Source organism: Bos javanicus, chromosome 4 (genome assembly GCF_032452875.1).
Source record: "Bos javanicus breed banteng chromosome 4, ARS-OSU_banteng_1.0, whole genome shotgun sequence".
Taxonomy (NCBI): Eukaryota; Metazoa; Chordata; class Mammalia; order Artiodactyla; family Bovidae; genus Bos; species Bos javanicus.
This window is the reverse complement of record NC_083871.1, coordinates 46,512,916-46,538,290: the sequence shown is the minus strand read 5'-3', so window position 1 is coordinate 46,538,290 and position 25,375 is coordinate 46,512,916. Positions and strand designations below refer to the sequence as shown.

General features: G+C 39.8%; 1 protein-coding gene across 2 annotated transcripts in view; it reads right to left on the bottom strand.

Moving 5' to 3' along the window:
- Positions 1 to 25,375, bottom strand: part of LHFPL3 (LHFPL tetraspan subfamily member 3) — a 573,774-nt gene that overhangs the window by 132,097 nt on the left and 416,302 nt on the right. For both annotated transcript variants that reach the window (XM_061413901.1, XM_061413900.1), the window contains exon 2: positions 14,977 to 15,213. In XM_061413901.1, coding sequence (XP_061269885.1) covers positions 14,977 to 15,213 — 237 coding nt within the window. The remainder of the gene's footprint in view (positions 1 to 14,976; positions 15,214 to 25,375) is intronic.

Here is a 25,375-nt window from a genome sequence, read left to right as displayed (position 1 = left end):
CCTATCGTCAATTAATCTATGACAAAGCAGGCAAGAATATATAATGGAGAAAAGTCTCTTCAACAAGTGGTATAGAGAAAGCTGTACAGCTACATGTAAAACAGTGAAATTAGAACACTCCCTCACACCATATATAAAAATAAACTCCGAATGGTTTAAAAACCTAAATGTAAGACACGACAGCATGAAACTCCTAGATAAGAACATAAGTGAAACACTCTCTGACATAAATCATAGCAATATTTCCCCAGATCAGTCTTTCAAAGCAAAATGTAAGTAAAAGCAAAACAATTTTTAAATGGAATCTTATCAAACTTAAAAGCTTTTGCACAGCAAAGGAAATCGACAACAAAAAGATAACCTTGGAAATGGGAGAAAATATTTGCAAATAATGTAGCTGACAGGAGGTTAATATGGAAAGTATACAAACAGTTCACACAACTCAATATATATATATAAATAACAACAACACAATAAAAAAAAAACGGGCAGAAGACCTAAACAGACATTTTCCCAAAGAACACACAAAGATGGCCACCAGGCACAGGAAAAGATGCTCAACATCACTAATTATTAGAGAAATGCAAAATGCAAATCAAAACTGCAGTGAGGTACCACCTAACACCAGTCAGAATGATCACCATCAAAAAATCTACAAACAATAAATGCTGGGGAGAGTGTGGAGAAAAGGGAGCCATCTTACACTGTTGGTGGGAATGTAAATTGGTATATATACTAGGGAGAACAGCATGGAGGTGCCTTATAAAACTAAAAATAGAGCTACCATATGATCCAGCAATCCCATTCCTGGGGTATATATTTGGAAAAAATAAAAGATACATGCACCCCAATGCTCACAGAAGCACTGTCAACAACAGCCAAGATATAAAAACAATCCAAGTGCCCATCAACGAAAGTGGCTTAAGAAGCTGTGGTATACATGCACCATGAAAGAAGGCGTGGCGTATGTACATGAAAGTGTGAGGGAACTCAGACTTTCTGTTTGGTTTTGGTATAAACAGAAACCTGCTTTAAAAGATAAAGTTTATTAATTTGAAAAAACCACTTCTTAGAGCTGTTTCTTGGAATTACTGAGGCCATCTTTTCATTTTTAAGTTTTACTTAAAATGAGTATCCCCAGGTACATATTCTTCTCAGAGAAGTTTGATAGCTACAAGAGACTGAGGGCAAGAAAAGGGGGTGACAGAGGATGAGATGGCTGGATGGCATCACTGACTCAATGGACTTGAGCTTGAGCAAACTCAGGGAGATAGTGAAGGACAGGGAAGACTGGCCCACGGAAGTTCATGGGGTCGCAGAGAGTTGGACATGACTTGGTGACGGAACAACAGCCTGAAATGTATAGTTTTAATAATAATAAAGCTTGTTATCTAGTGGTTGTAAATTAGCTGGTGAGGGAAAGGATCAATCTCTCTCCTGAGTGTATCAGGAGAGACAGCCAGAGAGGAACGGGTTTCGAATACTGAGGGAGGATTTCTCTCCATTTTAGCTTCGAATAAAATGTTATTACTTATGTTTGTTTGACTCATGGCTTGTATTTGCCATGTGTATGGTGAGGAAAATAAAGATGTGCTCTGATCCAGACATAGTCACTCACTAGCCTAGTGGTGCGAAATTTTTATCATCCTGTGGACAAACTGAAGGGACTATGTTCTCCTATATTCAGCAGATTCTTGTCTTTACTGCATTTTCTGCCTTGGTGGAATCCCTTCCCTCTATCACTTCTGAAGGACACCTCTCATAGACATTTTTAAGGCCCTGAGTTTGCCTCTCATTGTTCCACAATGCAGTGAAGGACTTCGCAGCCAGGTTGGAATTGGGTAACATGGTAAAGAGTGAGTCTCATTTCCATCAGGGGGTCAGGGACTCTCCTTGGTGACGGCCACTGTGTTTACAGAGCCAGCTATAAGGTTTGAGCTCTTTGAGTAGCACGTGTAAAGGAATAACTCCTCCCACATCCCACCCCTGCTTATCCTGAGATATGAGTATATACAGGAAGATTATAAAAAACAAAGGAAAAAGAAACTTCCAACCAACCAACCCTCGCCAGTCGTATTAAAAATATTTGCAAGCTACCAGATAAAAAAAGTCACATTTAAACATGTGGAAGGAGCAAGCTCTAGATTTTAAAGAGGTCCCCATTACAACACAGAGTTGGTAAGAACAGAGGGAGACCCTGGTACAGTGGTTAGAGTGTGGGCTCTGCACCACACAAATAAGCTCTATATTATGTGTTAATTAAAATTATAAAATCAAACTCTCAAAATAAACACAGTTGATAGGAGTCAAACACTGACAGACAGTTTTACATGCATTATCTTATTTTTAAATCTCTGTGAGGCAGGTACTATGAATATCCTTACAGAGGAAGACACTGAGGCTTACAGAGGTTTACCCAAGTTCCCAGGGCCAGCAGATGGCACAAATTGATTTCCCAGGGCTGGCAGACAGCTCTGTTTCCAAAAATAGTAGCAAGAGAACTATATTGTGGGTACACGCTCACTCGTGTCTGACTCTTTGTGACCCCATGAATTGTAGCCTGTCAGGTTCCTCTACCCATGGGATTTTTCCAGCAAGAATCGTGGAGTAGGTTACCATTTCTTCCTCCAGGGGATTTCCCTGACCCAGGAATTGAACCTGTGTCCTCTGCATCTCCTGCATTGGCAGGTGGATTCTCTACCAGTGCGCCACATGGGAAGCCCAGACTGTATCAGACAGGTGATTATTTAGCCTATTATAGAATGAAATTACTTTTTTCATGGGTTACCTGCTGATTTCCAATTATAATAATTAGGAATGATTTGAGACAGTCTTTATCTCCCTACTCTGTGGCTCAGCTTCCTTAGCTGTAAAATGAGGTGCTGGATGAGGCTATTGGTCCTTAGCCCTGGCTGCACATGAGAAACTCCTGGGAGTTCTTGTACTTGGATCCGCCTCATGCCAACTGAAGTGGAATCTCTGCAGTGGTGCCCAAGCACTGGAATCTACTTTAAAGCTTCCCAGGTGATTGTAAAGAGTCAGTGATTTATGCCTCTAAAAGTCCTCACTCTTTGTATTTCAGCACTTCTTTAGCTTGATCACCCCCTGCCCAATACATGAGAGGGGAGAGTTGGTCATTCACTCTACATCTGAAGAGTTATGAAGCCCACCACTAAGACTTTCTCTTAGGTTGATTAAAAAAAACCCAAAAACTAACCAACCAGTCACTCCTGTTTTTAGAAGATTTTTCTGAAAATGAGACTTCAAGACAGTGTCATCTGGTAATCTGCTGCTGCTAAGTCGCTTCAGTCATGTCCAACTCTGTGCGACCCCAGAGATGACAGCCCACCAGGCTCCCCCATCCCTGGGATTCTCCAAGCAAGAACAATGGAGTGGGTTGCCATTTCCTTCTCTGATGCATGAGTGTGAAAAGTGAAAGTCAAGTTGCTCAGTCGTGTCCGACTCTTAGCAACCCCATGGACTGCAGCCTACCAGGCTCCTCCATCCATGGGATTTTCCAGGCAAGAGTACTGGAGTGCGGTGCCATTGCCTTCTCCAGGTAATCTGCTACCTTGTACTAATCAACATAGTACCTTTGAACACCCTCACCAAGGTCAGGGAAGGGTTTAAATTTTTTTCTTTTTTTAAATGGGTGAACTGGAAACAAAGCTCCCAGAGCCCAGATAATTGTACTTCTCCTGTCAGTACAGTCAGAGAATGTCTCATTTTGTGCATTGGCATTGGCACCAAAAGGCCAGCCCCTGGTGAGGAACTATCTGGCCAGCAGATGGAGTTTGCTCATGTGACTTCTGGGCTTGTCACCTTCTCTGGGACGAGGGACAGTGCTCTAGATTCTCTGTGGAGAACTGCCGCTTATAAGGGCTCTGGGTCAGAGCCCTCCTTCAGTGAGGGCCGCAGCCTCACCTGCTGCCCTGAGGGGCCGTGGCTGGCTTTTCTCCAGTGACCAACCAGTCTAGTGGCTCTGTCAGAACACATGTTGGGGTGGCTGACACCAACACCACAGCTGCTTTTTCTCCCTCGTTGAATCCTGCCCTCCAGATCTCTTGACAATACTGTCACTCTCACTCTTGTGGGCTCGACAGCACATCAACCTGCAGACAGCGTTGTGTGGCAGTTGCCAGAATGCACATTCACCTCCTGGTTATTCCAGGCACATCGTCAAAGGTGACATGGACGAATTAAGCTAGAGAGATGATATCTAGTCACGCCAAACTGATCTTTCTCTACCAAATCCAAGGCCCAGATTACATGTGCAGTAAAGCAGGAAGAAAAAGTCAGTGAAATCATAAATAGCACTTGCTGAGGATCAGCTGGCTGACTGACTGGAAAGACATGGTTCAAGGGTGACAATGTTGGCAGTTACAAGGGATTTTCCTCAGTTTCTGAAGCTTAGATTTTCAACAGGCTGCTCTAAAACGAATGTTTTAGCAGTAAGAGAAAACTCCCCACCTCTCCATTCTGACTTGGCCCTGTCCACAACACATCTACTGCAGTTTTTCATTTCTTCACAGTTGTGTTCTCTTTTGTTTATCTAACACTCACAGACTCGATGCTTTTCTGCAAGCTGATTTTTTTAAAGCCTCTAAGCAGATGAAACCTTGTCTACCCAGTTGTCCTTGGGAAGCAGTCTCTGCTTATTATAGCATTATCTTTCACTGGCACTGGAGTGAGGTAGCTCAGGGATGGGCATGCACTCATTTTACAGAGACCAGGTACCAACAAAGTTACCTGCCAAAGCCACAGCCATGAGAATGGGATTGGACTTCAGAAATATAACCTAATACATGTAACACTACCTGTTCTCCCCAAAGAGACAGAGGGCAGACCCTGCCCTACTTATTCTGGAACTCCTGGTGTCTATCATGAGGCTTGGCATACACAAGGAGAGGAAGAAATGTTGATGAGTTGACTGCCTTGGTTTTTCCCATCACTCAGCACACAGCAACTGCAATTTTTGTGGCTGTTGAAATAAAGCCTAAAGAGGTGCACTTGTGTGCCACAAGTGGCAGAGTTACAGTACATTGTTCTAATATGCCATTCTTTGATTCTTGAAAAATACATGTGAAGGAAAAACTGCTTCATGTACAGAAAACATGTTAGGAGGGGACATTGCTTACAATTTTTTTTCATGTAATTGATTCAATAAAAATAGTGTTTAAATTTATTAAGCATTTACTATTTCCTGAGAACTACAATACTGGAGATAAAAGATAAATAAGATATAGTTTTTATTTTCAAGAAACTTAGAGTAAAAAATGTTGTTTGCAGGGTTTTTGTGAGAGGTGGTCATATTCTGCGAAGCACTGTTAGCCCACCAGACTCCTCTACCCATGGGGATTCTCCAGGCAAGAATACTAGAGTGGGTTGCCACGACCTCCTCCTGGGGATCTTCCCAACCCAGGGATCGAACCCAGGTCTCCCACATTGCAGGTGGATTCTTTACCACCTGAGCCACCAGAGAAGCCCTGAAGCACTAACAAAGAACTCCTATTTCCGCAAGTAATCTCAACATTTATTTATCTCAAGAGTATTTTCTTGGAACTGTGTCCTTACCTTCCTTGCTGCTGCTAAGTCGCTTCAGCTGTGTCCGACTCTGTGTGACCCCATAGACGGCAGCCAACCAGGCTCCCCCGTCCCTGGGATTCTCCAGGCAAGAACACTGGAGTGGGTTGCCATTTCCTTATCCAATGCATGAAAGTGAAAAGTGAAAGTGAAGTTGCTCAGTCGTGTCCGACTCTTCGAGACCCCATGGACTGCAGCCCACCAGGCTCCCTCATCCATGGGATTTTCCAGGCAAGAGTACTGGAGTGAGGTGCCACTGCTTACCTTCCTTACCAGATATTAAAAACAACACTCTTTCTCCTTTGTCAGGGCCAAGTGAAGTATCAGGTTACACTTAGGGTCAAGTGAAATGACAGGTTACATTTTCAGTGTGTTCTCTGACCGCGCAATTGAAGATCAGTGCCGCGCAATTGAAGATCAGTGAGCATGTAGCAAGAATGTAAACATCATTTGACAAAAAAGTTTCATGTATACTAAAAAAAAAGTCTGAGTAGGGAGGCTGAGGCCCAAGGAGATTTAACTAGAATTAAAGTTAAGAACACTAACATTTCATTTGGTACCTATTCTTTTCCAGGTAGGAAACATGAAGAGAATTAGAGACTTCAGCATGAATAAGAGAAAAAACTAGAGGGGTTCATTGTTAGGAAACTAACTAGATAAACAGGAAGAAACTAAACTACTTGAGCATATTTATGGGGGAGAAAAAATTTTCAGAGGTATATTTGTGGCCTAGAAACTTAAATGTGTAGATGAGACCAGAAATAAGAGATTTTCCCTGAAATAAAGTTTACTTTAATGACTGAGTCTGTATTACATGTTAAAAACAGCAAATTTAGGAAGAGATAATGGATCTTAATTAATTTATTGGATCATTAATTTCAAAGACTGAGGAGCCTACTGATGCAATCTAGAGTACATAGATCTGAAATTAGACTCAGTCTTAATAAAATAAAATTAAAAAATAATTGGCCACAGATCAGTAGCTTAGAAGTTAAGTAAACATAATCAATAAACTTGGGTGGCCCCTCAAACTTGGGATGTGGGGTTATGATATTCCCTAAATTTTCAGCTCTCATGATGATACTGTTAAATGGGGAAGTAAGGGGTAGGAAGAAGCAGGTAACTTTTAACCTAACTGCAGGACTTCATTTAAGTTTTGCTGGAATGTTGAAAATTTACTGGTAGGACTAAGTGTTAGATTTCATGTTTTTGTTGTATACAATTTCTTTTTCATTTTTCATTCCCTCCTTCTTCCTTTCTTTTAGCTGTTTTGATGTTTCCCTAGAGATTCTTTCTCAGGGACAGAAAAGATCAATCCTGATTTCAGGGACTGAAAAGATCACTGAAATGTCAAAATTGTTTTGGATATGAGTAAAGTAGTTAGAGATGGAGCCTGTGTGACAGCCATTCAAAGTCAGCCCTGCCTTTGCCCTCAGATTCTTAAACCACTTCAGACTGGCAGTCTAACTGGGGAGGGCTGAGAGGAAGACACTTACTCTGAGGGCATCATTTCAGGTTGGGTACCCATCAAAGGGAGCGCTTCCTCTTCAAGCACACGATGGTATATTCATGATCTCAATGTGTATTTGTTGGATGGACTAGAGTCAGTCTCACAACAACATCTTAGATGTTGTCCAAGTTACCTTGAGGCATAGAAGGTCAACTGAAGGAGACAATCTCTAGCAACACATCCATGAGCAACTGCAAAGTTCTCTTTCTTCTCCCATACTTTTGGATGACCTCCCCTCCCCCTCCCCAGTTGTGCACTCTGCCCTGGTACCTAGGGTAGACAGTGGACAGCACTGACTACATGGGTGCCTGCAGATGCCCAGCAAGACATGGAGTATCATGCTATTGGGTGAATGTGTAACTTTAACCATTACAGACATAATAACTGTTTCCACATAAATCAAGACTCTAAAGTAGAAGAGGGGTTAGCTATGAATATTACAAGGTTGTGGGCTTCCCTGATGGCTCAGATGGTAAAGAATCTGCCTGCAATGCAGGAGATGCGGGTTCAATCCCTGGGTCAGGAAGATCCCCTGGAGAAGGAAATGGCAACCACTTCAGTATTCTTGCCTGCAGAATCCCATGGACAGAGGAGCCTGGTGGGCTACAGTCCATGGGGTTGCAAAGAGTCTGACATGACTGAGTGACTAGCACTTTACTTTTACTTTAAACATTACAAGGAGGCATGTTTCAACTTAATAGAAATAAAAACTTTCCAAGGTTAAGATATGTGTAAGATTGGAATGACCATCTCATGAGCTAGAGATTAATTCATTAATTCACTCATTCAGTACATAATTATTGTGTACTTACAAATGCCATGCATTATTCTAGGCACTGAGAAAACAGTAGAGAAGAGAGAAAAATCCCTGCCCCTGTGGAGCTTTTCTGGGGAGACAATTAACAACAGCAGCAGCAACAACAAGAAAAGCAGAATATCCAGTGGGCTGGATACAATGCATGTGTCAGAAAACATTTTAGAGAGGTTGGCCAGGGAACAGCCCACTGAGAGGGTGATACTTGGGTAAGACATGAAAGATATGAAGGAGCGAGCTTTGAGGTTTTGAGGAAGAACATTTCAGGCAGAGGGAACAGCAAATGTAAAGACCCTGAGATGGGAATACCCCTGGAGTGTCTGAGAAACAGCAAGAAAGTTAATGTGTCTGGAGCAGAGGAAACAAGGAGAAAAAGCTCAGAGGAGGTCAGAGTGGCCAGGATGGAGGCAGATCTGCAGGGTCTTGTACACCTTGGGAAAGGATTCTAGCTTTCACTCTGAGTGCATCATCCAGTCACGGGAGGGTCCTGAGCTGAAGAACAGCATGATCCAGCTACCCTTCTTTAACAGGATCGCACTGGTTTTGCTCTGCTAAGACTTGGCCTGCACCAGGGTAGCAGCAGTGATGGGACAGAGAAGGGTGAGGATTCTGGGTGTCTTTTGACACAACTGAGCAACTAAATGACAACAACAGCAAGTTAATATAAGGATTGACAACTGACTATGAAATCGAGCAGTTAGGATACTAGGGGTGCTCTTCATATGACAGGGTCCGTGTAGTGCCGGGGAAGAAAATGTGAATGAAGTGAGCTTATGAAAGAGTGAGAAGCTGCAAGTATATAAAATCATTCTGTGAGCACTGAGGTCTGTTTCAACTCTCAGATGGATTTGAGTCCTTCTGAAAAAGTGTCAGGATATATGTTATTTTTTCGATGTACACTCTGAGATACTTCAGTGACCACAAGGACTTCATTCAACACAAATCCCATTGGGAAACACAATTCACTACGGCCTTGCTAAAAATTCAAAGTACTGGAAGGTTTCCTGATCTTATTTCACTAGGTTTTTATAAAGTTACAGAGTCAAACAGAAGGATGAGTTTTAAACCAAGGCTATTCCCTATTCTCAAGTGTATTAAGCTTTTGATTGAATACCATTATCTAAAAGCTACCGAATGAGAATAAGACTAAACTCTTACTTGTACAGGGCTGACTAGTCAGTGGAAAGCAACAGAATCAGCATGCACTAAGAGTTGATTACATCATGTTGTGTAATAGAACTTGAAATTCTGAGTAAAATGATTTGTGTTTGAGTCCTGAATCCATTCCTTCCTAGCTGTGAAAATTTACACAAAATATTTAACTTTTACAAGCCTCAGGTTCTGACATGTAAAACTAGGATGACAGTAACTATCTCACAGGATCATTCTAAAGATCAAATAAAATGTCATTTGGAGGAAATGATTAGCAATAAGTAAAGCCTGTATCAACATTACTGATTATAAATTGCTTCTATACCCATGTTTTTGTCAGATTCTCCTAACTCTATAGAGGAGGCAGAGCTGGGTGTTATTGTTTTCATTTTAAAGAAAGTGAAGCAGAGGCTCTGAGGTGTTAAGACACGTATTCAAAGTCACATGACTAATAAGTGCCAAAGGTGGGACCAGAAACAGAGTTTGAGTCTGTGATCTGGGCCTCTGTTCACTGTCAAGGCGTCCACATGGAATCTAGTGGGGCAAGGAGCCGCCTCTGCATGGGACTGAGTTTCTAAATCTGATTCATTCTCTTCTTGATGGTATGAATGAGTGGGGCTGTGGGGAGGTTCATGGCTAAGGAAGAAACACTGAGGCATCCTCAACCTCCTTCCTTGAACTTTCTTTCCCTTCTAGTCACTCCTGCATTGCTAACAACCCCCTAAAGAAGCCTTTAAGGGCCTTTAAGTACATTCTTAAAGGACAGTTCTGAAGGTGTCCCTTGAATTGGAATATTTTACAGCTGGAAGAAGCCTCAGATGCCATTTAGGCAAGCCTGCACTTTACAGACAAGGAAGCTGAATTCTGGGACTATTAAGATATGAACACAGGGCCCCTCAGGTTACTCACACCAGCTCTCGGCAGTGAGCGTTCTATCCACAGACCACACTGGCACCCACAATGACGTCGTGGCACGGCATGGTACCTTCAGTCAAAATTCTGAAGTGTTTCTCAATTATTTACGTAAAATGAATTTATTGTAACTCCCCCTATTATAGCATTAAAAAGAGCTTAAACCACTTAATAAATGGTAGCTGAAGTCATCTCTTGATGAATAATGTTTTCTCATTTGCAGTTAAAGTGCTAGAAGACAAAGTGACTTTAAAACTGCTTGAGAGGCCCCAATTATCTGATAAGCAGTTCCAAAGACCATACACACAAATGCAGAAACAGACCTCTTTATGAGTGGTGTCTGACAAGGAAAGAGATATTTGTGGCAAAGGACCTCTGGAAAATGTAATTATTTATCCTTTCACAATTAATGAAAGAAACTGAAAATGAAGCTTTCATTTCAAATCCTTTTTATCTGGATGAAACTTTAATTTTACATAATTAAATTGACTTCACAGTTCAGTGTGTTAAAATATGCAATTAAGCAGCATATCAAGGTTAAATGCCTAGTGTTGTTGGCTCATTTAGAAATCACACTGTCCAACTCCCAAACAAGAATGAACACCTATCTGTCTGCATCTATCCCTAGAGCCAGGACAGCACACAGCCAGCAGGGCTGGCTCCCCAGATTCAGGGGACACAGCTATGTTTTCTCGCATATGCTAACTCTTGTATACAGTGAGCTGGGTATTTAAAGTTTTCACTCCTTTTTTGTTTTTCAGTGGAAGCTTTTGTGGGGCATATAAAAATATTCCAGGAGTCTGACTGACTGCCACAAAAGATTAACTTTATCTCTTGCAGAAGTTTCCTCTAAGATAACACTTGCATCGTCAAAGCTGTTGCTTTTGGTTTGGTCAAAGAACGTAACAACTTCTTTATTCAAGTTTTGCCATTTCACAATTTATGATAAATTTCAGCTAGGGGTTTTTCAAATTATGTTTACATTCTTTGAAAAGGAGGGCCTTATGAAATGCTGTGAGAGGTGTGGTATGGGGACATGGAAATGGGATCGAGGTGAGGTCACTGGAAATTGAGAGGCAGAGGTGGACGTGTTCATCTGAGCACCTCTCCCTCTTTTCTCTTTGAAAAGCACCTTCGTGAAGATTATTTCATGATTTTGGAGCATACAGGTCAACAATCAGAACTGAGTTTCCTTCCCTTCTTTGCTATAGTCTGTAACAGTGATTCTTGTTTTGACCACTGGGGTGAGTGTTGGGAAGGACTCATAGATCTAAGCAGTATCTTACGATACTGAACCCATTTGGTGGCTTCTCTAGATGTACAGGGCAAGCGTGTTCTTATATTAATTATAAAAAACAAATGAAGAAAAGCGATAAGGCCTTTCAGGACAAACTTCTTTGAATTGGGGGGCATATGCCACACTTGCAGGTTTATTCTTCCTATAATGGTCCCACTACTTGCTATAGGGTGTGGTTTGTTATGATGATTGGCAGGTCATAAACCTGGAAGGCTGTAAAAAGTATTACAGTGCGTGTGGCGATATAACCTATACATGAATGTACAAAGGTTTCTTCTTCTGAGCCAAAGCTTCAATTATGGTACTGTCTGCTTCCATGATACTAGAAGGCATCATGTAGTTTATAAAATCTCCTACAATTCCATGAGCTAGATCTGCCTCTTGTTTTACTGCATTGCCTTGGAACCCAAAGGAGGCTTTAGCTATCAAAGGACATAATGTTAGTTTTATCAGGAAAAAAATGTATCATGAGAAACAGTTTCAATAAGGGAGAACTTATATTAACATAGCCATGCAAATTGTAAAAGCCCCTATTTGTATATAACCAATTTCATAATTACAAATTATTTTTATAGATCCTCATGGAAGTGAGATCTAACAGAAGGCAACATCAAGGTATTTGGTTTTGGTTACTGCTTGCACTTGAAAGCCATTAAACTACTGGTTAGTGAAACTGTGTCTACACACAAACATACAAACAAACCACTGATAGGCTTTCTCTCAAACAACCTGAGTTTTTGCAAGTTTTAACACTGAACAAGTGTTTGAACAATAACAATAAAGGCTACTTTGTACAACTGTAAATCTATCATTTCTCGGAAACATTTAGGTGTCATTACATTTTATACAAGGCTTAGAAATCTTGCTCTGACTTTAAACAGACATTATTGTTTAAGAAATGCCTGGGTAATAAAACTGTTGACACATTCTCAGAGTTCTAGGAAAAGGAATTGCAGCTGTGAAATAAAAATGCAGTAGAATTGAAGTATTTTATCAGTATGGCCTGATGTTCTCTGCTGCTTTACTAGATCTATCTGATGTGATACAGATGAACTGCTACAGATTCTAGTTCTTCAGAACCAGATGGAAGAAACTATGGTCTACACCCACATATGATACATCCAAATGCAGAAGAAGATCAACACAAAAAATTATATACAGATAGTCCCTAAACCTTATACTGGTTTATTTTCATCTTCTTTCCCATTAAAGCATTTACTAAGGTGTTTCCAGTATATCGAGTTGAAAATAACACTTTCTTTAATAAAGACCTAGATGGAAGGGATCAGACATCCATATTTAATTGAATCAACTGGAAGGAAAGATTCATCTTAAAAACTGTTTTTTTATTATTCTATAATCCTCCTGTTCCTTCCTGAGGTATGAATTCAGGAATTGTCAGATTCTCATAATATGAGATTATGAGTTAGAATTCTCAGCAGTCAAGTGAAAACTTTCCTGGTTTTGCTATTTTTTTTTTTTCTTCTTGTTATATGTGGTCAAAGAGTACCTGGAAAGTTAGAGGTTTTTAATGTAACTTTGATTTGTACAGTGAAAAAATAGCATTCTGGGTGGTGGTCAGAAATAAGCATTTGCAGAACAAAGTAGTATCTTTAAAATTCATTCTATAGGGAAAGTTATTCTAATATTAAGTTATCTTTACCATAAAATTTGAAGTGAAGTTAACAGGACAGAGACCTATGTACATACAACAAGTCCCAAAGACAATAGCCAAGGGCACCAAATTAATGAGTACATGTGAAAGCACTTTGAATCTGCAACATGCTTTATAAGTGTAATTACCATCTTCACAGGGTCCTTTCTACGTAGAATAGGCAACTTTGAGAGGGAAGTAGTTGTGTTTTTAGGAAGTCCAGCACTACTCCCTTACGAAAGGATTATTTTTGTGTTTAGAATATTCTTGATAGAACTGAGTAAACCGTTATGTTTTCTGTCTATAAATGAGGGAGATAAAGGGCTCATGGGTGACTGCTGCTCTCCTGGCCTTCTCTATTTATCTCTTTAAGTTCATGGTTTACCAGCATAAAGAGTGATGCTCTAAACACAAAGCTTACTACACGATCATTACATGTGACGTTCATGCAGGTGCTAACGTGCGCTGATATCTGAGGCAGTAAAGAGTTCTCAAGTAAACACTACTCGAAAGAAACGGAATTTCATAATTCAAGGATAGATTTAGCTCTTAATTAGGGAAAAAAGCTAGAAGGCTGCGCCACTTAATTGAAGGTGGCTCCAAAGTATTAAAGATAATGTAAAGATAAAACAGTTTAAGGAAACTAAGGCTTTAACAAAACAGAGACAGTAAAATTCTATCCCAAGAAACTGGTTTAGAATTCTGGAAAGAAAATGAAAAGATTCATCTTGAGTAATGACTTGTTACCTCTTACCAGGATACTGTGATATTCATGTATTGTTCACTAGTCCGTGTGTGTGTGTGTGTGTGTGTGTGTGTGTGTGTGTGTGTGAGATATTCATGTATTGTTCACTAGTCCGTGTGTGTGTGTGTGTGTGATATTCATGTATTCTTCACTAGTCCGTGTGTGTGTGTGTGTGTGTGTGATATTCATGTATTCTTCACTAGTCCGTGTGTGTGTGTGTGTGTGTGTGTGTGATATTCATGTATTCTTCACTAGTCCGTGTGTGTGTGTGTGTGTGATATTCATGTATTCTTCACTAGTCCGTGTGTGTGTGTGTTTCAGAAGGCATTTTCTCTTTCAAAAGAAATTTGAGGACTTTGATTACCCAGATAACACATTTAGAATTCAGCTAATTAAGCAAATACTTAAATAGCTTACTGTAACTATCTGGGGTATCTCTACCTCTTTTGGAGAGACTGAGTCTAAATTAAAATATAGTGAGTAGCTGAGTAAAGATGCTTATAGATGATTCTCGAAGATTCCCCAGGCATTTATTTCACTTACTGTTTAGCCAAGTAGAGAATGCTCTCCTCTCTCTCTATACATACATATATATATATGAACTATACTATATATATATAGTGTGTATATATATATACACATACATATATATATCATGAACTCAGAGAGGGAAGGAAAAAGAAACTGGAAAAAGTTGAAATATAATGGACTCAGAGAGCCTCAGAAAGATAAATGCAAAAATACACTATTTTAGTTGCGTAAATATCTTGAGTTATGCTTGAAAAGTCTATAAACTAGACACCATGAAAAGATGCAGCATCCGCTTGTGTCAAACTCCCAAATCATCCCTTCTCCAACCCTCCACCTCCTTGGTAAGGCCTAAGGTTGTAATGCATAGCAGAGGGAATTACATTCAATATCCTGTGATAAACCATAATGGAAAAGAATATGAAAAAGAATGTACACTTGATGTACAGTAGTCATAAGTCAACTATATTTCAATAAAATAGATTTTTAAAAGCATGCACAGTGGATAAACATCAAGGTCCTACTGTATAGCACAGAGAACTATATTCAGTATTTTATAATACACCATAGTGGAAAAGGACATGAAAAAGAATGTAGATACATTGTCTAACTGAATCACTTTGCTGTACAGCAGAAATTAACATCGTAAATCAACTATACTTCAATTTTTTTTGTTTTTAAAAGCAGCAAATTAGACCAAGAGGGGATGCTACCAGATGGGAAAGGATGGAGAATGCCATTTTTTGTGCTTTGGGGTAAGAGTTCCCCAAAGCAATCTTACCTTTGTTTTCTGCCTTCAGTTCCTCTGCCATCAAGCTGTCTTGTCGGTTACCAAGCACAAATGCCAGAAACGAGAGGATGAGGGCATCCAAAATCCCAATGATAGCCAGGATGTAGGCCCAGCGGACTGAACAAGCCCCAAGAGTGTACTTGTCTGTCTTTTCTCCACACATCCGTTTTACTTCATCTGAATCCCAGCCATCAGGGAAAATCATACAACCAAGCACAAGGCAGGCAGCTTAGAGAGAGGAAAAAAAGAGAAAAAGACTTAACATAAATTTCATTTTAGCAAATATTGCCACTGTGTGTCAAATCGTTGTCCAAACTCTTGATGTGAAGAACAGCATGTCTTACTGCTGTCGACCCCTGAGTGGTTCTCCCCTCCCCACCAGTTAACTTCAAAGCAGCCCATCACTCTGCAATGAAAGGGGCTCTGGGAACACTCTTTACAGTAGGACAGCACATTAAAAGAGAGGCCAAGATAGGTTGATCAATAAGAAAAAAACTAAAAAAAAAAAAAAAAGTCGAATTGTGGCGTGCGTTTGTGAGAAGGCTTCCACTGCAAATAGGCCCACAAGCAATCCTAACACTGCAAGATGACAATTCAATTCTGGCTTTTAAGAACTATGACAGCAGTCAGATAAGGGATTAGGTGTGGGATAACATGGAGACACAAGAGCATATATTGACTCTGAGTCACAGTAAAAAAAATAGTTTCATATTGTGACCAACACACACTATGAAGTTTCTTGAAACTATACTTGCTGCATGCAATGTACTCTGATATTTTCTATTCTGTTCTCTGTTCTATTTCATTTTTTAAAAGGTTGAAAATCATGGCAACACAGTGTGGCACTGCAGAGCTTTTATTTAATATGTAAATTCAGGAATTTAAGGAGAATGCTTAATACTTTTTCTATTTCCCAAAAATCACCATGTGAAATATACAAATACTTTTTAATAAGAATATGTTGATTTGAAGGCTACCATTGCTACTCTCCTCACATTTAATCAAATTATTTTGGAGTAAGTGGTGACAGTGTTAGGTTATATTCTGAATAGGTGGTTCATCCATTAATTCATTCACTCATTAATTCAACAACCACTTACTGAGTGCCTCTGAAGGAGTACCATAGTTCTTGGTGCTAGGGATACAGGGATCAAGAAGAGAGACATGGCTTATGCTACCATAGACTTTATGTTTTCTCAGGGAAAGAGGACAAAAAAAATGAATAAGCATGCAAATAAAGTAATTTTAAGTTGTAATAATAGGTAGGAAAGAAACCAAGGGCTTAGGGAACAGAGAGTGGAACCTTCTTCAGAGAAAGTGAACAGGTTAACGCCTCTTGAGGGGATGACATTTAAATTAAGGCCCCAAACAAGCAAACCACTAGACATATGAAATGGCAACAGCATGTGCAAAGGCCCTGAAGTTGAAAAGGTGTGTTTGACAAGCTACCAGGAGATTAGTCATGGGGCTGGAGAAAGTGATCATGTTGAGGCATCCTTGCAGGTTATCTACTTGCAGGGGATGTAACTAAAGAAAACTATGATGGCACAACCAAGTTAAGAGTTCTGTGACTGTCAGAGGCAAACAACCCCTGAGGCTGGCAAGAGGAAGTTAGCTCTTGCCTCACTGCTACTTACTGAACAAGCCAGAAGTAGACAACTACTTTCTCACTTAACAGAAGAACAGGTCTACAAGGCAGGTCTGGAGAAGACAGATAGCAAGGTGGGTGACAATTAGGAAGATAGCCTGGGAGAACTCTGCTTTAGTGTTCCTTCTGATTTTACAGAATGACAGTTCAAAACTTCAGGTCACACTTGGTTGCTCTTTTTTCTTTGCCCACATCCCAGATGTTAACATGCTTGCCTTATCTATCTGTGCAGTATCTCTACATACACGCACCTACCTTAAGCCTTTATTATCTCTCAAAGAGAACCCTAACTTCCCTCTGCCTTCTGTTTGCCTTCACTCTATTTCAGATCAGACACTACTGCTCATACTCAAAATGTCATGCTGGTTCCCACTGGTGCTGAAGAACACTGAAACACTCAGCCAGGTATTCAAAGCTCCACAGATCAGCCCCTAATTATGTTTCCAGTCCTCCTCCCCTTTATACTCTCCACTTCACATGGGCTGTAATATGCATGGTTGCCTGTCTACGCACCAAGTTTTTGGATCTCTGTTTTCTCTTTTGCCTAGAATATTTGCCACTGCTGCTGCTAAGTCACTTCAGTTGTGTCCGACTCTGTGTGACCCCATAGACAGCAGTCCACCAGGCTCCCCTATCCCTGGGATTCTCCAGGCAAGAACACTGGAGTGGGTATATTTGCCACTGCTATCCCTAAATATTCTACCCTTAAATATCATTTTTTGTTGTGGTAAAAGTCATATAATACAAAACATATTGCTGCTGCTGATGCTGCTAAGTCGCTTCAGTCATGTCCAACTCTGTGCGACCCCATAGATGGCAGCCCACCAGGCTCCCCCATCCCTGGGATTTTCCAGGCAAGAGTACTGGAGTGGGGTGCCATCGCCTTATCCAATAAAACACACTGCTTTAACCATTTTTAACTGTACAATTCAGTGGCACTAAGTACATTCACACTGTTGTGCAACTCTCACCATCATCCCTTTCCTGTGTTTTTCACCTTCTTTAACCGAAACTCTGTCCCTGACCCCCTGGCATCTATCAATGTACTGTTTGACCTAAGTATTTAACTAGGTAACAAGTGGAATCAAACAGTATTTGTCTGCACCTAATGTATGTGTTGTGCTTAATCGCTCAGTCATGTCTGACTCTTTGCGACCCCATGGACTGCAGCCCACCAGGCTTTCTGTCCATGGGGATTCTCCAGGCAAGAATACTGGAATGGGTTGCTATGCCCCGCTCCAGGAGATCCTCCCAACCCAGGGATCAAACCCAGGTCTCCCGCATTGCAGGCGGACTCCTTATTGTCTGAGCACCAGGGAAGCCCACACCTCATGTATACTGGAAAGCATTTTTAAGGTTAACTTCATGTCCTACAAACATACTGCACCTTCTCTTCCCCACCCTGTACTCTACAGGAGGCCCTCACCAGGCGTCTACTTCACACACAGTAGTGTACACACGTCAACCCCACTCTCCCAACCCATCCCACTCCCCTTTCCCCTTGGTGTCCGTACGTTTGTTCTCTGTGTCTGTGTTTCTTTTTTTCTGCTTTGCAAATAGGTTCACCTGTACCATTCTTCTAGATTCCACATATATGTGTTAACATACAAATAGCTCATGCAGCTCAATATCAAAAAAACAATTAAAAAAATGGGTAGAAGACCTAAATAGACTTTTCTCCAAAGAGGACACACAGATGGCAAAAAGGCAAATGAAAAGATGTTCAATACCACTAATCATTAGAGAAATGCAAATCAAAACTCAATGAGGGGACTTCCCTGATAGTCCAGTGGCTGGGACTTCACACTCCCAATGCAAGCGGCCCAGGTTCCATTCCTGGTCAGGGATCTAGATCCCACATGTCGCAACTGAGACCTGGTGCAGCCAAACTAAATAAGTACCAAAAAAAACCTACAATGAGGTACCACCTCACACTGATCAGAATGGCCATCATCAGAAATATATTTACAAACAATAAATACTGGAGAGGGTGTGGAGAAAAGAGAATGCTCTTACACTGTTGGTGGGAATGTAAAGTGATGTAGCTCCTATGGAGGACAGTATGGAGATTTCTTAAAAAAACTAAAAATAAAACTACCATGAGATGGTTGGTATCATCAACTCAATGGACATGAGTCTGAGCAAACTCTGGGAAACAGTGAAAGACAGGGATGCCTGGAGGGCTGCAGTCCATAGGGTTGCAGAGTCGGACACAACTGAGCGACTGAACAACAAATGACTTAGCAATTTCACTCAAATATTTTTAAACTAATTTATTTTTTATTGAAGGATAATTGCTTTACAGAATTTTGCTGTTTTCTGTCCAACCTCAAAATTTCACTTAAACATTTAACATTCAGTCAAAAGCAACATTCTTCACAAAGTGAACCATCTCAAATTCTTCTTGACCTTCTCTGAACTCACATAGCTGTTGACTGCACTGGTCTTAAACACCTTGTTTTTTTTCTTTTAACATGTTCTATAGTTATGTATTTACAAGCATTGTCTCAATCACAGACTAAACTTTCTAAGGAAAGACTCCTGGGTTAAGTCATATTTATAGAACCTAAATCAGAACCTTGTACAGACTGGCATTAAAATACTTTTGAATGGGAAAGTGAATAAAGGAATAATTAAATTATAGCACCTAGACAGTATACTCTAAAATACAGTTTATAAAAGTCAATATCACAACTACCAAAGGTCACAAATCTCGTTAAATATGGATTCATATTTCAGTGACATTTAACAGAAACAATTTTGTTATAACTAGACAATAGATTACAAGTGCTTGGGAGATAAGAAAAAAGTGAAACTAATGATTTGAAAAATATTTCAAACTCCCATTCCTTCTGTAGTTTCTAGCATTTGGTACCAACATGCTCTCCAGGGCATTTCTAGTAGTAATCATTTTTGCATTTTAAAAATATGTGGTTTCCATGAGTGAAAATTCATTTTATTTGCAAAGACCCAGATTTTTAAATACAAACTATATCTCAGAAAAACACCTCCAAGGAAGCTACATTACTTGGAATATCTTTTAAAATATCCTAATTGGTTTTTAACAATTTTTATTAATGAGACAATTACTTTCCTATAAGAAAAAGAGGAAAATTAAAAAATTTAATGAATGAGAATCACTTGGAGAATGGTAACTTGTAATTTTAGCTAAACTTAACAGACATCACCAAGTGACCCAGGCTCAGGCAGGGTGTTGGATATTATAGGTCAATTTTGCTAGAATAGGATGTTTGTGGAATGCTGACATCAACAAAGACATCTTTTCTCAAGGTCTTTCTGCACTGAAGGTAGACTATCTTAAAAGCTTCCATTTCTGGAAACTCTGAATATCATACTGGGATAAAAAGAGCAAAGAGAGAATTCACACTCTGAAGCTAAAACCACAGGAGAATATGAGTGGCAATTCATTATTCCCCCTCTTCAAAGTATACGATTTTCTTAATCAAATTTTAAGTAAAGAACCTGGGAAAACAGAGGCTATATAATATACTGTTGTGCTTCATTTTATACAATTGCTATTCTCCTGAATGTAACAAAAATACAATTTTTGAAATGCAATTTTCATTTTCTATACAGTTTAAGCGAGTTGGCTATTCAGAGAAATCTTAAGATAAAACCTGTGCTGATAAGGTTGGGTTTTGGCCTCCCAGGGTCGGGGTAAAGGCTTAGGTCCCCCCAACCCACCCCACGGTGTGTCCTTCAGGCCAGGGGACACTAGAATTTGTACTGGATTCTCTAACCTTTTCTTGCTGGCTCTCTCTTAAAGTGAAAGGTCTGATCTTTTAAAAAATTTGTCTGGTTTGAAAATCTGAATGGTTATATAGTAGGACAATAAAATATGAAATTCAACTGCATTTAAATGCTTTTAAAACTCTGTAAGTGAAGTCTGTGATTAAAATCCAATTTTTACAGAAATAAATCCTATCTTTTTGAAGCTGTACTACTTCAAATGGCCACTGCATAGCAAATTTTATCTTCTGATGATATATTATTAAATACACATCTTCTTCTCATCCTATCTGAACTTCTCCAATTTGGCTGTTTTATTTTTGAAAGGTAAATCTCCCCCAAATTACAGTGTATTAAGATTAATTTAAACCATTAAGATAGTTTGGGCTCTATTGGTTTCTTTAGAAAGGTATGGATATCACATTCTGCATTGATGCATTGATGCTATTAAATTCTGCTTCCTGGCATTCTATTAACCAGAACCTTACCAACCTGCACAATTTGAGAGCTGCTGGAAACTAACAGCTATTTGTAATCTTGACTAAGAAGTACCTACAAGATCCTAGGCTAATGTCTCAATAAACGAAAGATTAAATAACATTCCTCTTGGTTCTATAATTATTTCTAATTCTTTACAAATTTATCATGTTGTGTGATGCAGCACCATCATTACACTAAACATTAGAGTATACTGGCACCAGAACATTTGATTAATTTGGACATGCTATTTCCTGACTGGGAGGGATAGTGGAGAATTAGTTCCAACTGGGCTGTTATCCAAAAACGGGGTTCTTATTAGGATGTCACCTAGGAAATGACTAAGTTACTTGCAGTTATATATTCCTTCATTTCGGCAGCAGGTTTTCCAGAAGTGTATCACAGAATATTCTTGAATGTTAAAGAGAAATAAGAGCTCACAAGCTGGAGGTGAGCAGAGAAGAATGATGGAAAGAAACCCATGTCCTTACTGAATGCTGCCATGACATCTTCTAATCTGGAATATACAATCAAGGCACCTTTGTGAAGGCAGGATTGTTGATTTCAATTTTAAGCATACTCCAAATAGTGAGGAAGCATTCACATTCTAAAAGGAACCTCTGTGTAGAGGCTACTGCTGCCCACAATGGGTCCTTCTGAAATAGTACATAAACAACTAGTGGTTCCCTGGAGCCACTAATTGCTCTGGCATTTTTCTTTGCCAAAGAGCTGAATGTAACCTCTGTGAAAGAAACAGCCTTAGAAAAATCCACAAATGTTTTTAATTGAGTCTTTCTCCAAAGGGAAATGAAGCAAGAGGGAAAAAGCAATAGAGGGGTCTATGATTTGGGTCACTTTGGCCTGCTGATATTGCTGGACCAACTATCCAATCAGGACTTTCAACACTGCAAACCTGAGAATTGCTTATTTTTTGGACAGGAAGGGAAAGTCTAATTCATTCTTTAAAAGTTTATGCACCGGTGCACAGAAAGCATGATAAATTGCCTCATGTTGCTGAACCACTCAAGGGGAACGCAGTGAAAAAAAAGAAGCTGCACTCACTTAACTCTATCAATTATTGAGGCATACAGTAATTGAAGAAACTGATGCCAGCAGAGCTGGCAGGCTATGGAGGGGGCACTCTCACACAAGGACTGTTCCTCTACACACTTGCTAAAGGAGAGGCAAATCATCCCTACAGTTTCTTCATTAGCACATGGCCAACAGAACTGAACTACTGTATGAACTACAGTATTCATACACCTGGAAAAGGTACTGTATTTATACCTCAGTTTATCTCTGGAGGACTGAGTTGCTAGACAATCCAGGACATGAAATACTGTGGTTTAGAGTCCAGCGAAGAAAACAAAACTTTCTCCTGATCAGTTCTGATTTTAAACCTACTATAATTTTGTGGCATTTAACTTTGGGTTGTAGCACAAAAAGATACAACATCCCTTAGAAAGGGGAGAAAGAGAAAATGTAAATAAACAATGGGCTCTCAAAAGAAGAGCATTAGAAAGTTGTGTGTAATGAAGAGAGGAGCTTCTCTACGCAGGTGCTCAGCCCTAATCGCCCCAGTAAAGGGAGCCATCCATTCACCTGTACCTTGAGCTCAATCACCTGTGGAACCTACACCACGGGGTGGAATCAGAAAGGGGAGAATCAGGAGTCCATCCACACCTGCACTGGGTGCTAAGGGGTGGAGAAACTGCTTTTCTGGAATAGGATACCAGACAAGAGGAAAAGCATTTAACTAAGTACAATGTAGCTTGATACTTTGCTCAGATTTTGAGGGTTACTAGCCAGATATAATATAAAACAGAATGTAGGACTTAAAAATACAATGCAGTTCTGATCTCTAGAATGTCAACAGATGGCTTTTGATGTCTATCTTGGATCCAATCAGACTCTGTGAAATCTGACTATGATGTAGTTAATAACAGTATGCATCATAATAATTGCTAACATTTATTATATGAACATCTTTAGTGGGGTTCACTGCACATACATCATCTAATTCTCAAATAAAGCTAAGACAAACACAAGAGCATGACTTCCTGGCTTCTCTAATTTCCAGAAAGAGGGATTTTTCCTGAAATATCCTTGGCTTTTTATCCCATTCTTTCTTCCTTCCCATGGAGATGAAGTGAATTCCCCAAGGAACACCTGGAGAATTACTGGCTGTACCAGCCCAGCCCTTTCCTCTACTTACCTTAGGAGCAGTCTGCCCTCATGAAGCATATATTCCACTCCTCTGTGCTGTACATTTTATACAGGGTGAACTTGATTTTCCAGTGCTGCCCAGGAGTAGAAGATGACTATGCTTAATTCTGGGGTTGCAAATTAGGGAGTCCTTTTAGCTCAGAGACTCAGAGTCATTTCTTCAGTCATCATCAGTCATTTCTTCTTTCTCACATAAAGGGCATATTTGGCTTTCATCTGCCAGCTCTCTTCTCTCTCAGTTGGTTCAGAGCTTGAGAGTGTTCCATAGTTCGGGAGGCTGGAAGTCTGAGATCAGAGCACCAGCATGGTGGGTTTGGTTGGCACCCTTTTCTGAGTTGCAGAGAGCTGGCTTCTCTTTGGATCCTCCCTCACACACAGCGGAAAGGGAGCTAGCAAGCTCTGTGGCCTCTTCTACAAGTGAATCATGGGAGCTCCACCCTCAGAACCTAATTACCTTCCACAGGCCCCACCTGCTAATACCATCGCACTGGGATTAGGGTTTCAACCTATGAATCTTAGGGAGGCATAAACATTCAGTCCTTTGCAGAGCAGAAACAGAGGGTTGTCATTCATTGCTTCTCTACCAACCCCAAGATTATTTTGTTTTTTACATATAGGAAAAAAGGAAGCTGAAGCACAGAAATTCATATAGCTTGCTCAAGGTCATACAAAGCCCTCAAGTGGTAGAACAGGATTTGAACTCAGGTAGTCCAGTATTCTTGCCTAGAGAATCCTGTGGACAGAGGAGCCTGGTGGGATGCTGTCCATAGGGTTCAAGAGTTGGACACGACTGAAGCGACTTAGCATGCATGCATGCATTGGAGAAGGAAATGGCAACCCACTCCAGAATTTTTGCCTGGAGAATCCCAGGGACAGAGGAGCCTGGTGAGCTGCCGTCTATGGGGTTGCACAGAGTTAGATACAACTGAAGTGACTTAGCAGCAGTAGTCTAGCTTTGGAATCTATGCTTTTAACACCACATACCCTATCATCCTTTACTTATCAACAATAATGATGCATATGAAATTACTTTATCTTAGAGTTCAAGATTTGTTTCATTTTTCTTTTTTTTCAGCCATGCAGCAGGGCATTATGGGATCTTAGTTCCCTGACCACAGATGGAACCTGTACCCTCTGCAGTTGAAGCACAGTCTTTACCATCAGACTACAAAGGCAGTCCCCAAATTACTTCAGAGTATTGTTTTTTCTTAAAATGAGAACACTTACAGAATCTTGGCAGTGCTTATTGTTTATAATTAGACATTTATTTTTTGAGTGTAAGAACTACTAAAATGATCCTTAGAAACTGCTAGCTTTTATATGAATACTTTGTTTACACCAGTATTTCACCTAATCAGAATTTTACCTTTTATGTAGTGCCAAGAACATTAATTATAAATTCTAAATGTGTGAAATGGGAATTAATGAGATTAATTATAAATAAATATAGGTATATTTTGGTTTTATACATATTTCACAAAAAATGTATCCTTTTTTTGTTTGTTTTGGCTTGATATTTTGAGTTAGTTTTTGGCTTGATATTTTAAGTTGGCTTCGTGTTAGCCAAACATTTTATGTGTTCTTAAAAGGCATATATTCCTTTTAAGAGTATATATGTGTTTATGTGTATACATAACTAAGAATATATGTATCTTATTCATTTATATATGGCTCTATACATGTAGAATAATTTCTGCTTCAGGTACAAATAAAGACATGAATCAATCCAGTTCTATTTAAGTTTCTGTGAAGCTTTGCTTCTTTTAAGTAACTCCCTGGGTGTCAACAAACACATTGTTTTAATTAACATTTCAATCAACAGGATACCAAACATGCTGGCAGGTCACAAACTTGTCTGAAAAATTGCAGGAGAGCTCTTGACTCAGGCAACATTTTCAAGTGCTAAAATCTATATTGCATTTCAGACACAGGATCTTAATAGAGGAAAATATCATCTTTCCCCACAACCGTATGAACCATACACCAATCACCGTTCTCCCAGCAAAATCTGCTTCAGCCATGATAACACCCAAAGCAGAGACCAATGATTATCTTGCCAGCACTTTTCCAAGTGGCTCTTTGTGCTGAGCCACTTTATTTGTAAAACAGGGAGCCCTGGTCTAGATGATTGAGTGGTTATCTGCTATTTACCTTATAGCATTCATATTTAGAAATACATTTGTATTCACCTGATGCTCCATACATACACACATGATGGGAAATAACTGCATTTGTAGAAGTGATTCCTGAGTGGACTCAATGTGGTACCCTCACTCTCTGCCCTAACTT